The sequence below is a fragment of the Heptranchias perlo genome, chromosome 36 (assembly GCF_035084215.1).
Source record: "Heptranchias perlo isolate sHepPer1 chromosome 36, sHepPer1.hap1, whole genome shotgun sequence".
Lineage (NCBI taxonomy): Eukaryota > Metazoa > Chordata > Chondrichthyes > Hexanchiformes > Hexanchidae > Heptranchias > Heptranchias perlo.
This window is the reverse complement of record NC_090360.1, coordinates 23,717,389-23,730,124: the sequence shown is the minus strand read 5'-3', so window position 1 is coordinate 23,730,124 and position 12,736 is coordinate 23,717,389. Positions and strand designations below refer to the sequence as shown.

The window sequence follows — 12,736 nt, the reverse complement described above, 5'->3', positions numbered from 1 at the left end:
TGGTTGCGCTCTATTTAAAGGGGCAGTCCACCAAAGCCCCTCCAGCCACAAACTACACTCCATCAAGGATGGAGGAGCACAGGGGTAAGGCTGCTCCCCGTTTCACGGACCACGCCCTCCAGGTGCTGCTGGACGGGGTCCGCATGAGGAGGGAGACGCTGTTCCCCACGGATGGAAGGAGGTGCCCTGCCAGCGCCACCAAGAGGGCATGGGAGGAGGTGGCCGCGGAGGTCACAAGCAGGGGAAACACCACCCGCACTTGGATTCAGTGCCGCAAGAGATTCAATGACCTCACCAGGTCCGGAAAAGTGAGTACACTAACGCATTCTGCATCACTCCGTCTTCCACATCACCTCAAACACCTCACAACCCCATCTCCACTGACAGTACTGCGCTCCCGCACCAATCCTCACAGCCACCCAACTATCATCCTCACAGTGCCTGCACGTACCCACCGTCCCTGTCCCCACTCGACCACTACCACACACCCCAATGCCCATACAATGGGATGGCCATGTGGCACACGCATCCTCCCATCCATCTGGCACACGTTCAACCCAATCACACCAATGCTTGAAGCGTCTCACATTGTAATCATCACTCAATAACGTTTTTGTGTTTTGCCCTCACAGGAGAAGAGGGCCAGGAACGCACGCGATAGGGCATGCACCGGAGGGGGCCCGCCACACGAGATGGCCCTGACAGACGCCGAGGTCGAGGCACTGGAGATCAGCCGCACGCTGCATTGCCTGTCGATGGCGGATGGCGAGTCTGGTTCTGGCGAAACGGCCGGTAAGGGAAAGCTGGCACTCATCACTCATGATCGTGAATGATCGTAGCATCACATGGCATATGCCGCACCGCCACATTTGGTCACATGCCTGATATTTCCCTCTGTTCTCTTCCAGGACCGTCTGCGATCGACGTCTCGGTTGAGGGCGATTCCTCAGAGGACATGCCCGTCTCTGAGGGTGCATCGTCACACATGAGCCTTGCATCCACCAGCGCAGATACACACACCTCGGTGGGTCCCCCCCCTCAGCTAGTTGGGATTGCACATGGTGAGTCACCGCGCACACATGAGCATGAGCAGACCCTGGTGGCAGGGTCAGCCGCGGAGGGTCCGCGTCGGTGGGAGCACTCTTCTCCAGGCTTTGCTCAGCCGGACCCAGATGCTGAACCCAGGGGGCCACCTGTCAAAAGGAGAGTCGTCGAGGGGCACCAGAACATTGCTGAGGTACTGGGAGAGGTGCCACGCGCACTCTCCACAATCGCACGGAGGATGGAGGAGTCCAACTCCTGCATGAGGGGAATGGTGGCACAGGTGCAGGAGGGTATCGCCGAGATAGTGTCGCAGGGACGTGAAGGCATCTCTGAGATAGTGTCGCGGGTAGGTGTGGGAACGTCTGCGGTGGAGGACAGGCTAGCCTCCCTCGAGCGTCACGCACAGCTCACCAATGAGTCCATCCAGGCCCTCACAACGGCTGTTCGGATTCAGGGTGAACAACATTCTGCCGCCATCAACAGGTTGACAGATACATTGGAGGTGGCCTTGCAAGGTCTCACCCACGTCATCCAAACTGCCGTCCAGCAGGGTGGAAGGGGTGATGTGGGCCTTGGCCATGAGAGGGAAGATGGTGAACGGGGAAATGGAAGTGTGGATGCTACTCAAGGCGCCCCCAAGTCTCACCCGTTGCCCCCCTCTCAACCAGTGCCCGCAATAGTCCATCCTCTCCAGGTGGCCGAGTCTGCCCCTGCACAGGTGCAGGAGGAGCAGTCTGTGGAGGTGCCCTCACGGGCACCGAAACCCAGGGGGCGTCGGCCCAAAGCATCTACCCGGTCAGGGCACGAACAGGAGCAACCTGCCACCACCTCTGCTGGAGCCACAGGGGTAGCACCACGTAGGGGTACCCGGAAACGAAAGCCTAAAGTTCCGTGAGCACACAGGGATTGCAACAGGGTGTTTGTCGTTTTTTTTAAATTTTCTACTCTTTGAATGTCACCACAAAATAAACTCACTTTTTCTCACCAATGCTGCCACCTCTTGTCCATAATTCTGCGGCTTGTGCAATATGTCCCTTCCCTGCGCCTCATCATGACGACGACCACCCCGTCCCACCCATTGAGCATAATCCAGTGGGTGCAGGTGTACAGGCACCACTCTTCTGTGGAGGGAGCCTGTATGGACCCTCGTCTGTGCACGTTATGACATGTGAACGCCTCACACAGTGTGATGTTAGGAGAACCGTTGGCATATGAGTGCCTCCCTGGCCTGACGAGCACGCAGGTGAGCCGGTGTTCGGCGCATGGGTCGTTCCTCCTCCTCTCCCTCTTCCTCCTCCTCCTCTTCCTCCTCCACCTCCTCCTCATTGTCGTCCTCAATGTGGGTGGCGGGTGTGCATGGGGCCTCCTCCAGCGGCACCCCTCTCTGTAGTGCCATGTTATGCAGGGCACAGCAGACAACTATAATTCGTCCCACTCTGAATGGCGTGTATTGGAGTGCTCCCCCGGAACGATCAAGGCACCTGAAGCGCATCTTGAGCAGCCCTATAGCCTGCTCAATTGTGGACCTGGTCGCAATGTGGCTGACATTATACCGACGCTGTGGCTCGGTAATGGGGTTCCTCAGAGGTGTCATAAGCCACATGTGCAGGGGATATCCCTTGTCGCCGAGGAGCCAGCCGTTGCCGGCGTTGGGTGCGTGGAAGAGGGGCGGGACGGTGGACTCCCTGAGGACGAAGGCATCGTGGCAGCTGCCGGGGTATCTGGCGCACACGTGTAGGAATCTCTGGCGGTGGTCACAAATGAGCTGGGCGTTCATGGAGTGATACCCTTTCCTGTTGATAAACAGCCCTGGCTCATGTGGAGGTGCCCGTATTGCTATGTGGGTGCAATCGATTACACCCTGCACCCGTGGGAAGCCAGCCACAGCATGGAATCCAACCGCCCTCTCCGTCTGGCTGCGCTCATCCATGGCGAAGTTGATGTAGGTCGAGGCCCTGCGGAACAACCCATCGGTGACCTGGCTTATGCACTTGTGTGCAGACGACTGACAGACCCCGGTGATGTCCCCCGTGGCACCCTGGAAGGATCCGGAGGCGAAGAAGTTGAGGGCAGTGGTGACTTTGACGGCGACGGGTAAGAAGATGCTGCTTGGTCCATCCGGGAGCAGCTCGTCATTGAGGAGGCTGCAGATGTCGGCGACTACCTGGCGAGTGACTCTGAGCCTCCGTATGCACTGCTGCTCAGAGAGGTCCATGAAGCTGAGCCTCGGTCTGTAGACCCTGTGCGGAGGGTAGTGCCTCCTGCGACGCATCTCTCTCTGCGGATGCCCTCCATCCTGCTGTGCAGGTGGATGTGCCGCAGCACCGTGTTGTGGGGATGCATGTCTCTGAGGCGGACGGCGTGGACTGCGAGGCTGCTGAGGCTGGTCATCCTGTTCGTCCTCCGAGGATGTCAACGCAGCACCCATCTGGCAGGTTTAGGTTTGCGGGGTTGTGCACGCTAGAAAAGTGTGTCCTCGCACAGGGGTTGGACTTCCACGCCGGTGAATCTTCTTGCTTGGAGGAGGGTGGTGGAGGGCAGGCGTTGCCCAATGTTACGGAGTGTCCTCCTGCGTGGGTGAAGGCTCTCCCCCCGCCCCCACCTGTGGAATGCACCTTGGCAGCTGCCACAGGCTGCTGGCTGCAACCCGTCCGTTGAGAGTGTGAGTGTTTCCCCCAGTATGGGAAACAGTCTCATTTCACTGTAAAATCCGACACCTGTTAAATAAACAGCTCAATCAGGTCATTTAATGACCTGAAATACCTAGATAAATACACTCAAGTGGAACCCCGCTGGCTTTAATTGCCTGCGGGATTCCCACCAGCGGGGCCAACGCACGCACCCCCGCACGTCAGCGCGCAACCCGGAAGTGGGCGGGATCGAGGCGCGATCCGGTCCCGCTCCTCGAAACCGGGATTTTAGAGGCCCCTCCGCCGAGAACGCACCCGGAACCGGGTGCTAAAATCGGGCCCAAAGTACTTGTTTAATTTCTCTGCCATTTCCTTATTCCCCATTATAAATTCTCCCATCTCTGTCTGTAAGGGACCCACATTTGCCTTCGCCAGTCTTTTCCTTTTTACAAACCTATAGAAGCTTTTACAGTCCGTTTTTATGTTTCTCGCTAGTTTACTCTCATATTCTATTTTCCCTTTCTTTATCAATTTCTTGGTCCTTCTTTGCTGAATTCTAAAATGCTCCCAATCCTCAGGCTTACTGCTTTTTATGGCAACTTTATATACCTCTTTCTTTGATTTAATGCTATCTTTAAATGCCAGCCATTGCCTGTCTACCATCATACCTTTTAATGTAGTTCCCCAGTCAACCACAACCAATTTGTGCCTCATACCTCCGTAGTTTCCTTTGTTTAGATTTAAGACCCTAGTTTCGGATTGAACTACATCACTTTCAAACTTAATGAAGAATTCTATCATATTATGGTCACTCTTCCCAAAGGGCTCCTTTACAACAAGATTATTAATTAACCCTTTATCATTGCACAATACTAGATCTAAAGTAACCTGTTCCCTAGTTGGTTCCTCAACATACTGATCTAGAAAACCATCTCGTATACATTCCAGGAATTCATCCTCCACAGTATTCGTGCTAATTTGGTTTGCCCAATCTATATGTAGATTAAAGTCCCCCATGATTACTGTATTACCCTTGTTACATGCACTTCTAATTTCCTGCTTTATACCATGCCCTACATTACCTCTACTGTTTGGCCTATAAAGAACTCCCACCAATGTTTTCTGCCCCTTGCTGTTTCTCAGCTCCACCCAAACTGATTCTACATCTTGATCTTCTGAGCCAAGGTCCTTTCTCACTATTGTACTGATCTCATCCTTTATTAACAGCACTATCCCACCTCCTTTTCCTTTTTGCCTGTCTTTCCTAAATGTCGAATATCCTTGAATATTCAGTTCCCAGCCTTGGTCACCCTGCAGCCACGTCTCCGTAATGGCAATTAGATCATAACAGATTTAATGCAGAGAAGTGTGAAGTGATACATTTTGATAGGAAGAATAAGGAGAGGCAATATAAACAAAATGGTACAATTTTAAAGGGAGTGCAGGAACAGAGAGACCTGGGGTATACCTACAGAAATCAGTGAAGTTGGCAGGACAAGTTGAGAAGGCTGTTAAAAAAACAATGGCGATCCTTAGCGTCATAAATAGAGGCATAGAGTATAAAAGCAAGGAAGTTATGCTAAACTTTTATAAATCACTGGTTAGGCCCCAGCTGGAGTATTGTGACCAATTCTGGGCACCAAAGTTTAGGAAGGATGTCAAGCCTTAGAGAGGGTGCGGAGGAGATTTACTAGAATGGTACCAGAGATGAGGGAATTCAGTGATGTGGAGAGACTGGAGAAGCTGGGGTTGTTCTCCTTGGAGCAGAGAAGGTTAAGGGGAGATTTGATCGAGGTGTTCAAAATCATGAAGGGTTTTGAGAGAGTAAATAAGGAGAAACTGTTTCCAGTGGCAGGAGGGTCGGTAACCAGAGGACACAGATTTAAGGTAATTGGCAAAAGAGCCAGAGGGGAGCCGAGGAGAATTTTTTTTAACGCAGCGAGTTGTAATGATCTGGAATGACTGCCTGAAAGGGCGGTGGAAGCAGATTCAATAGTAACTTTCAAAAGGGAATTGGATAAATACTCGAAGGGGAGAAAACTGCGGGCCTACGGAGAAAGAGCAGGGGAGTGGGACTAATTGGATAGCTCTTTCAAAGAGTCGGCACAGGCACGATGGGCCAAATGGCCTCCTTCTTTGCTCTATGATTCTACACGGTCCCCTCAAACATTCCCAGGGCAGGGAGAGCACGGCCTGTCACCTGAATCTCTGTATAGTGCCCTCTCTTGCAAGCAGTGCACTATTTTTCCACACCAGCCACCTTGTGCGCTCTGAGTTATTTAGTGTCAAATTAGCAGCAGTTTCTTGCACACTAGGAACTATGTTGAAGCTGGCCGAGCGCCTGTCACGTGACCCTCTTGCAGACAGAGGAGATTTTATCAATTCATCAGTGGTCTCACCCACCGCAGTACATGGTCTGACTTTAAATTTTTGCTTGGTTACTGGAGACTGGAATGAGTATTTCATGAGTATCACTGTCCCCCTCACTCCCAAGTTTTGTGTCATCTGCAAATTTTGAAATTGGGCCCTGTACATCCAAGTTCAAATCATTAATATATATCAAGAAAAGCAGTAGTCCCAGCACTGACCCCTGGGGAACACCACTGTATACCTCCCGCCAGTCCGAAAAACAACCGTTCACCACTACTCTCTGTTTCCTGTCACTTTGACAATTTCGTATCCATGCTGCCACTGCCTCTTTTATTCCATGGGTTTCAACTTTGCTGACAAGCCTATTATGTGGCACTTTATCAAACACCTTTTGGAACTCCATATACACCACATCAACCGCATTGCCCTCTCTGTTACCTCATCAAAAAACTCAATCAAGCTGGTTAAGCACTTTGTAATGGCAATTAGATTTAACGCAGAGAAGTGTGAAGTGATACATTTTGGTAGGAAGAATGAGAAGAGGCAATATAAACTAAATGGTACAATTTTAAAGGGGCTGCAGGAACAGAGAGACCTGGGAGTGCTCATACACAAATCATTGAAGGTGGCAGGACAAGTTGAGAAGGCTGTTAAAAATTTGCCTTTAACAAATCTGTGCTGGTTTTCCTTTATTAATCCACACTTGTCTAAGCGACTAATTTTGTCCCGGATTAATGTTTTTAAAAGTTTCCCCACCACACGAGGTTAAACTGACTGGTCTATAATTACTGGGTTTATCTTTACACCCTTTTTTGAACAAGGGTGTAACATTTGCAATTCTCCAGTCCTCTGGCACCACCCCTGTATCTACGGATGTTTGGAAGATTATGGCCAGCACCTCTGCAATTTCCACCCTTACTTCCCTCAGCAACCTAGGATGCATCCCATCCGGACCGGGTGACTTATCTACTTTAAGTACAGCCAGCCTTTCTAGTACCTCCTCTTTATCAATTTTTAGCCCATCCAGTATCTCAACTAACTCCTCTTTTACTGTGACTTTGGCAGTATCTTCTTCCTTGGTAAAGACAGATGCAAAGTACTCATTTAGTGCCTCAGCCATGCCCTCTGCCTCCATGACTGGGCCCCTTTTTGGTCCCTAATTGGCCCCACCCCTCCTCTTAATACTGTTTACTATTTATTTGCCTATAGAAGACTTTTGGATTCCCTTTTATGTTGGCTGCCAGTCTATTCTCATACTCTCTCTTTGCTCCTCTTATTTCCTTTTTCACTTCCCCTCTGTACTTCCTATATTCAGCCTGGTTCTCACTTGTATTATCGACCTGACATCTGTTATACGCCCCCTTTTTCTGCTTCATCCTCGGAGCCCTCCTCAGTGGTGACTACAACCCCCAATTTGGTGTCATCCCCAAATTTTAAAATTGTACTTCCGATTCCCGAGTCTAAATCATTGATGTAAATGGTGAACAACAGTGGTCCCAGCACCGATCCCTGTGGAACACCACTTCCCACCTTTTGCCAGTCTGAGTAACTACCCTTAACCCCTACTCTCTGTTTTCTGCTTTGTTGCCAGCTTGCTATCCATTCTGCTACCTGTCCCCTGACTCCACATGCTCTGACCTTAGTCATGGGTCTACAGTGTGGTACCTTATCAACAGCCTTTTGAAAATCCAAATATATTACATCTGGATCTGGAATGCACTGCCTGAAAGAGTGGTGGAAGCAGATTTAATAATCTTTCAAAAGGGAACTGGAAAAATACTTGAAGGGAAAAAATTTACAGGGCTATGGGGAAAAAGCAGGGGAGTGAGACAAACTAGATAGCTCTTTCAAAGAGCCGGCACAGGCACGATGGGCCGAATGGCCTCCTTCTGTGCTGTATCATACTATGATACTGTGAAACTTCTATCTACTACATTACCCTTGTTTATCCATTCTGTTACTTCTTCAAAGAATTCAATAAGGTCGATCAAACATGACTTACCCTTTTGAAATCCGTGCTGACTATTCTTTACTATATTTTCGGTTTCTAGATGTTTCTAGATCTTTCAGTAAAGATTCCATTATCGTTCCTACCACCGACGTTAAGTTAATTGGTCTATAGTTCCTTGGACCTGTTCAATCTGTTCGACCTCCCTTTTTAAATATAGGAATCACATTACCTGTCCGCCAGTCCTCTGGCATTATTCCCTTTACTAATGAATTTTTATATATGTGCAATAGTGCCTCTGCTATCTCTTCCATTGTTGTATAAAGGTGTTGTGATTGCTGCCAGGATACTGGGCACAGACCTGCAGGATGTGTTGCATGTGGTTGCAAACCAGCTGTACATTGAGGGAGTGGAATCCATTTTTATTGATAAAGGGTTATAGGGAACATGCCCGGCAATGTGTGTGTGCAGCCAATGGTGCCCTGCACCAGGGGGAGCCTGCCATGCGGGCAATGCCTGGTGCTCGCTCGTCGTGCCTTGCTCTGTCAATGGGGAAGGAGATGTCGGTGTTTCCCCTGGTGTAGAGAGCCTCGGTCACCTCCCCAATACATCGGTGCACTGAAAACTGGGAGATGTCGCTGGGGTCACCCGTGGGAATAAAAGTTAAGGGCCATGGTGCCCTTGACAGTTGCCCATTCGATTTTCATTTCGAAATTTCGAGATGTGTAACAGGTGGTTGGTTTGATATCACCCATTTTACATTGTTGCTCAAAGTCACAATTACCCCCTGTAGTTGCTTAGTATCTTTCCCAACATTTCCTACAGGACTACTAATCACTGAGCTTACCTCCCAGGGCCTGAATGGAGCTGCGAGGGCCTGATATAATTAGTGGGAGGGAGCGATTATAATTCATGGGAGAGGCCTGTTATAATTAATGGGAGGAGTTTATCATAGGTGGGCGGAGCCATTAGAACTGGCGGGCGGGGCCATTAGAACTGGCGGGAGGGGCCCGGTGTAACTGGCAGGAGGGGCCAGCCTTGTAATTTCCGACATGGTTAGACCCCACTGCCTGCTCAGGGTCTGGCCTGTTTCTGAAGTTGTGTTATTGACAAGTGGGGGTAGAGAGCCATTTGTTTCATTGCTTCCATCACTAAATCATCGTTTATCTTCCCGCTGTTCAATATATCCGGTGATCTCATCATTTGTTCACAACAATTTTCTCCCCCCTCTCCTGAAGGCACTGGTTCATGTTGGTTCATGGGTGCCAGAGTGCTCCTGCTTCATGCTGGCAGACTATTTAACCATGGAGGGCATCACTGCAAAGCCTGATATCCAGATGTGCACACTGTGGATCAGGGGGTCGCTAGATGGGGATCAGAAGTGGGTAGTCTCACTGATCTTTTCCCTCTCTAGCCCAGGGACCCGAAGGCTAATTGTAAGTCCCCACCGAAAGCAGCTAACTCGGCACAGAGAGCTAATCAATCTGGGACTTGTTCTCTCAACATCAGACCTTCTCCCACTAACCCATCGGCTGAGTTTAGCTCTAGGGTTTGGTATTAACCTTTGCCGTCCCGCAGCTCGATTTCCTTGTCGTCGGTAACCCATCGGTAACAAGGAAACTCCATGTAATCGCCTGTGGGTGTTTTCACTGTGATGTATTTACAGTACCAGTGATCCTGCATCCAGTACTTGCGTTTCTCAATCTTCACCAGCAGGATCTCTCCGATGTCACCCGACACTGTCATATCATACGAGTCAACCTACACAATGCAAAGAGGAGCATTCGTGATACAAGTATAAATTGAGCAGGGAGCAGGCACTGGGTGCTGTGCCAGAGTGTGATGCTGTTACATACTGTGGATTTGTAAAGGGAAAATATCAACACTAGGCCCAGGAAGACTGTCGCCTTTGTCTAGTCCAAAGCTACCTGAGGGTTGGGCACTTTTAAAAAGACTGAGAAGCACAGGAGTTGCTCACATGCGCACAGCAGGAATTGAACACCAGAATTTTCCTATACTTCAAAATAAATTATGTTTACGACAAAACTAGACAAGTGTCTCCCCAAAACTTTACATTTTCCCTCCTTCCTTTATCCCTGTTCTTAGCTCTCATTTACGTTGCCCACACACTTCCATCCCTCCTCCCGGGCACAGACCTGGCGATGAAATGTAGAGAATTCTTTTCTCTCACACGGTTCTGAAATAGTTAGAGAGAAAGCGGAAGCTGATTTTCTTTACCGTGAATTAAAATGAAGGTGATCTCTGGGTCTGAGCGAAGTTGTTTGATCTGGAATTTACAGGGTAGGGATTTTGCTCTGGGTGTTCATTAAATTGTATATGTTCAAGGCATTAATGGGTCCAGTTAGTGAACATTCTGTGTAAAGTTCACACCATTCTGTCTTCAATCAAGCATGATTGACAGCTGTGACTTTGAGGCTTTTAGACTAGGAACATAGAAACACAATCAGTCACAAACATAAAAATAAATCAAAGGGAGGACCTTACCAGATTTAATATAAGCAAAAAATGGTAATGAGACTAATGGGACTAAAGATAGACAAATCTCCAGGACCTGATGGTTTCCACCCCAGGGTATTAAAAGAAATAGGTGAGGACATTTTAGATGCTCTAGTCACAATCTTCCAAAACTCTCTCCATTCAGGAATTGTCCCCTTGGATTGGAAAATTGCCAATGTCACTCCACTATTAAAGAAGGGTAAGAGAGATAAACTAGGAAATTATAGGCCTATTAGTTTAATGTCTGTTGTGTGGAAATTACTAGAATCTGTTATTAGGGACAGAGTGACTGAGCATTTGGATAAATAAACTGATCAGAGAGAGTCAGTGTGGATTTGTCAAAGGTGGGTCGTGTCTAATGAAACTAGTTGAATTTTTTGAGGCGGTAACTAATGTGGTAGATAAGGGAGTGTCTATGGATGTTATTTATATGGACTCCCAGAAGACATTCAGTAAGGTTCCACATAAGAGACTGTTACCAAAAATAAGTGTGCATGGAATTGGAGGCAACCTATTGACGTGGGTTGGGAATTGGTTAGGAGGTAGGAGAGAGAGAGTAGGGATAATGGGTATATACTCCAATTGGCAGGATGTGACTAGTGGAGTCCCCCAGGGATCTGTACTGGAGCCTCAGCTTTTCACTGTATTTATAAATGACTTGGATGAAGGAATAGAGAGCTGTGTATCTAAGTTTGCTGATGACACTAAGTTAGGAGGCACATTAAATAGTGTAGATGGGAGCAGAAAGTTGCAAAGGGACATTGAAAGATTAAGTGAGTGGGTAAAACTGTGGCAGATGGAGTTCAATGTGGGGAAGTGTGAGGTCATCCACTTTGGACCTAGGAAAGATCAGAGTATTTTCTAAATGATGAGAAGCCAGGAACTGTGGAGGAGGAGAGAGATTTAAGGGTCCAAGTACAGGAATCACTCACAGGTACAAAAAATAATGTAAAAGGCTAATGGAATGTTGGCCTTTATCTCAAGGTCCTGGAATACAAAGGGGTGGAAGTTATGTTACAGTTATATAAAGGTCTGGTGGGGTCCCATCTGGAGAATCATTTCTGGGCACCGCGCCTCAGGAAGGATATATTGGCCTTGGAGGGTGTGCAGTGCAGATTCACCCAGAATGACCAGGGCTGAAAGGATTAAATTATGAGGACGGGTTGCATAGTCTAGGCCTCCCTTGAGTTTAGAAGATTAAGGGGTGATCTAGTTGAGGTGTTTAAGATGATTAAAGGAGTTGATAGGATCAATAGAGAGAAACTATTTCCTCTGGTGGGAGAGTCCAGAACAAGGGTCATAACCTAAAAATTAGAGCTAGGCCGTTCAGGGGTGATGTCAGGAAACACTTCTTCACACAAAGGGGAGTGGAAATCTGGAACTCTCTCCCCAAAAAGCTGTTGAGGCTGGGGGTCAATTGAAAATTTCAAAACTGAGATTGATAGATTTTTGTTAGCAAGGGTATTAAAGGTTACGGAACCAAGGCGGCGAGATAGGGTTAAGATACAGATCAACCATGATCTAATTGAATGGTGGAACAGGCTCGAGGGGCTGAATGGCCTCCTCCTGTTCCTATCTTCAAATGCTCCAAAGGGCTGAAAATAAATGAGCACAAAGGGCCAGAAAAGCCCATCCCGATCCACCCGGCTGGACCTGAGATGCAAATTGGAAAATGCAGCACACCATTGATATCCCAGAATTCCTGTTCAGCATCTTTTCAGCCTCGATGACCTCCCTGCACGATCATATCGAGCCGAATATCTAACAAACTCCCTGTGTAGTAAACCAATCTGATCTGACCATTCCCCTCCCCAAGGCGTAAATGGCACTATAAATAGCATTATCACTTTAAAAACACCTCAATATTTATCGTTATATATCTAACAGATATGTCATCGCTGTTTATTTCCTGCTGTCATGCATTCAGCTTCTACCGCAGGTTTTAAAATATAATTTCCGTAGGGTGGATAGTTGTGTTTCCTACCTAGGCAGTAAATATCGTCTGGGGGGAATTGGGGGGAGAATGGGCCGGGGTGGGGGGGGGGGGGAGAATGGGCCAGAGTGGGGGGTGGGGGGGGAGAATGGGCTGGATTGGGGGGGGGAGGGGGTGGGAGAATGGGCCGGAGGGGGGAGAATGGGCCGGAGTGGGGGGGGGGAAGAGAATGGGCCGGGGTGTGGGGGGGGGGGGGGGAGAATGGGCCGGAGTGGGGGGGGGGAAGAGAATGGA

The 12,736-nt window shown here is 48.8% G+C and overlaps 1 protein-coding gene across 1 annotated transcript in view; it reads right to left on the bottom strand.

The window, feature by feature from the left end:
- The window catches only part of LOC137303937 (polyunsaturated fatty acid 5-lipoxygenase-like), a 72,022-nt gene that overhangs the window by 51,840 nt on the left and 7,446 nt on the right, over positions 1–12,736 (bottom strand). The window contains exon 2 of the mRNA XM_067972344.1: positions 9,555–9,753. Coding sequence (XP_067828445.1) covers positions 9,555–9,753 — 199 coding nt within the window. The remainder of the gene's footprint in view (positions 1–9,554; positions 9,754–12,736) is intronic.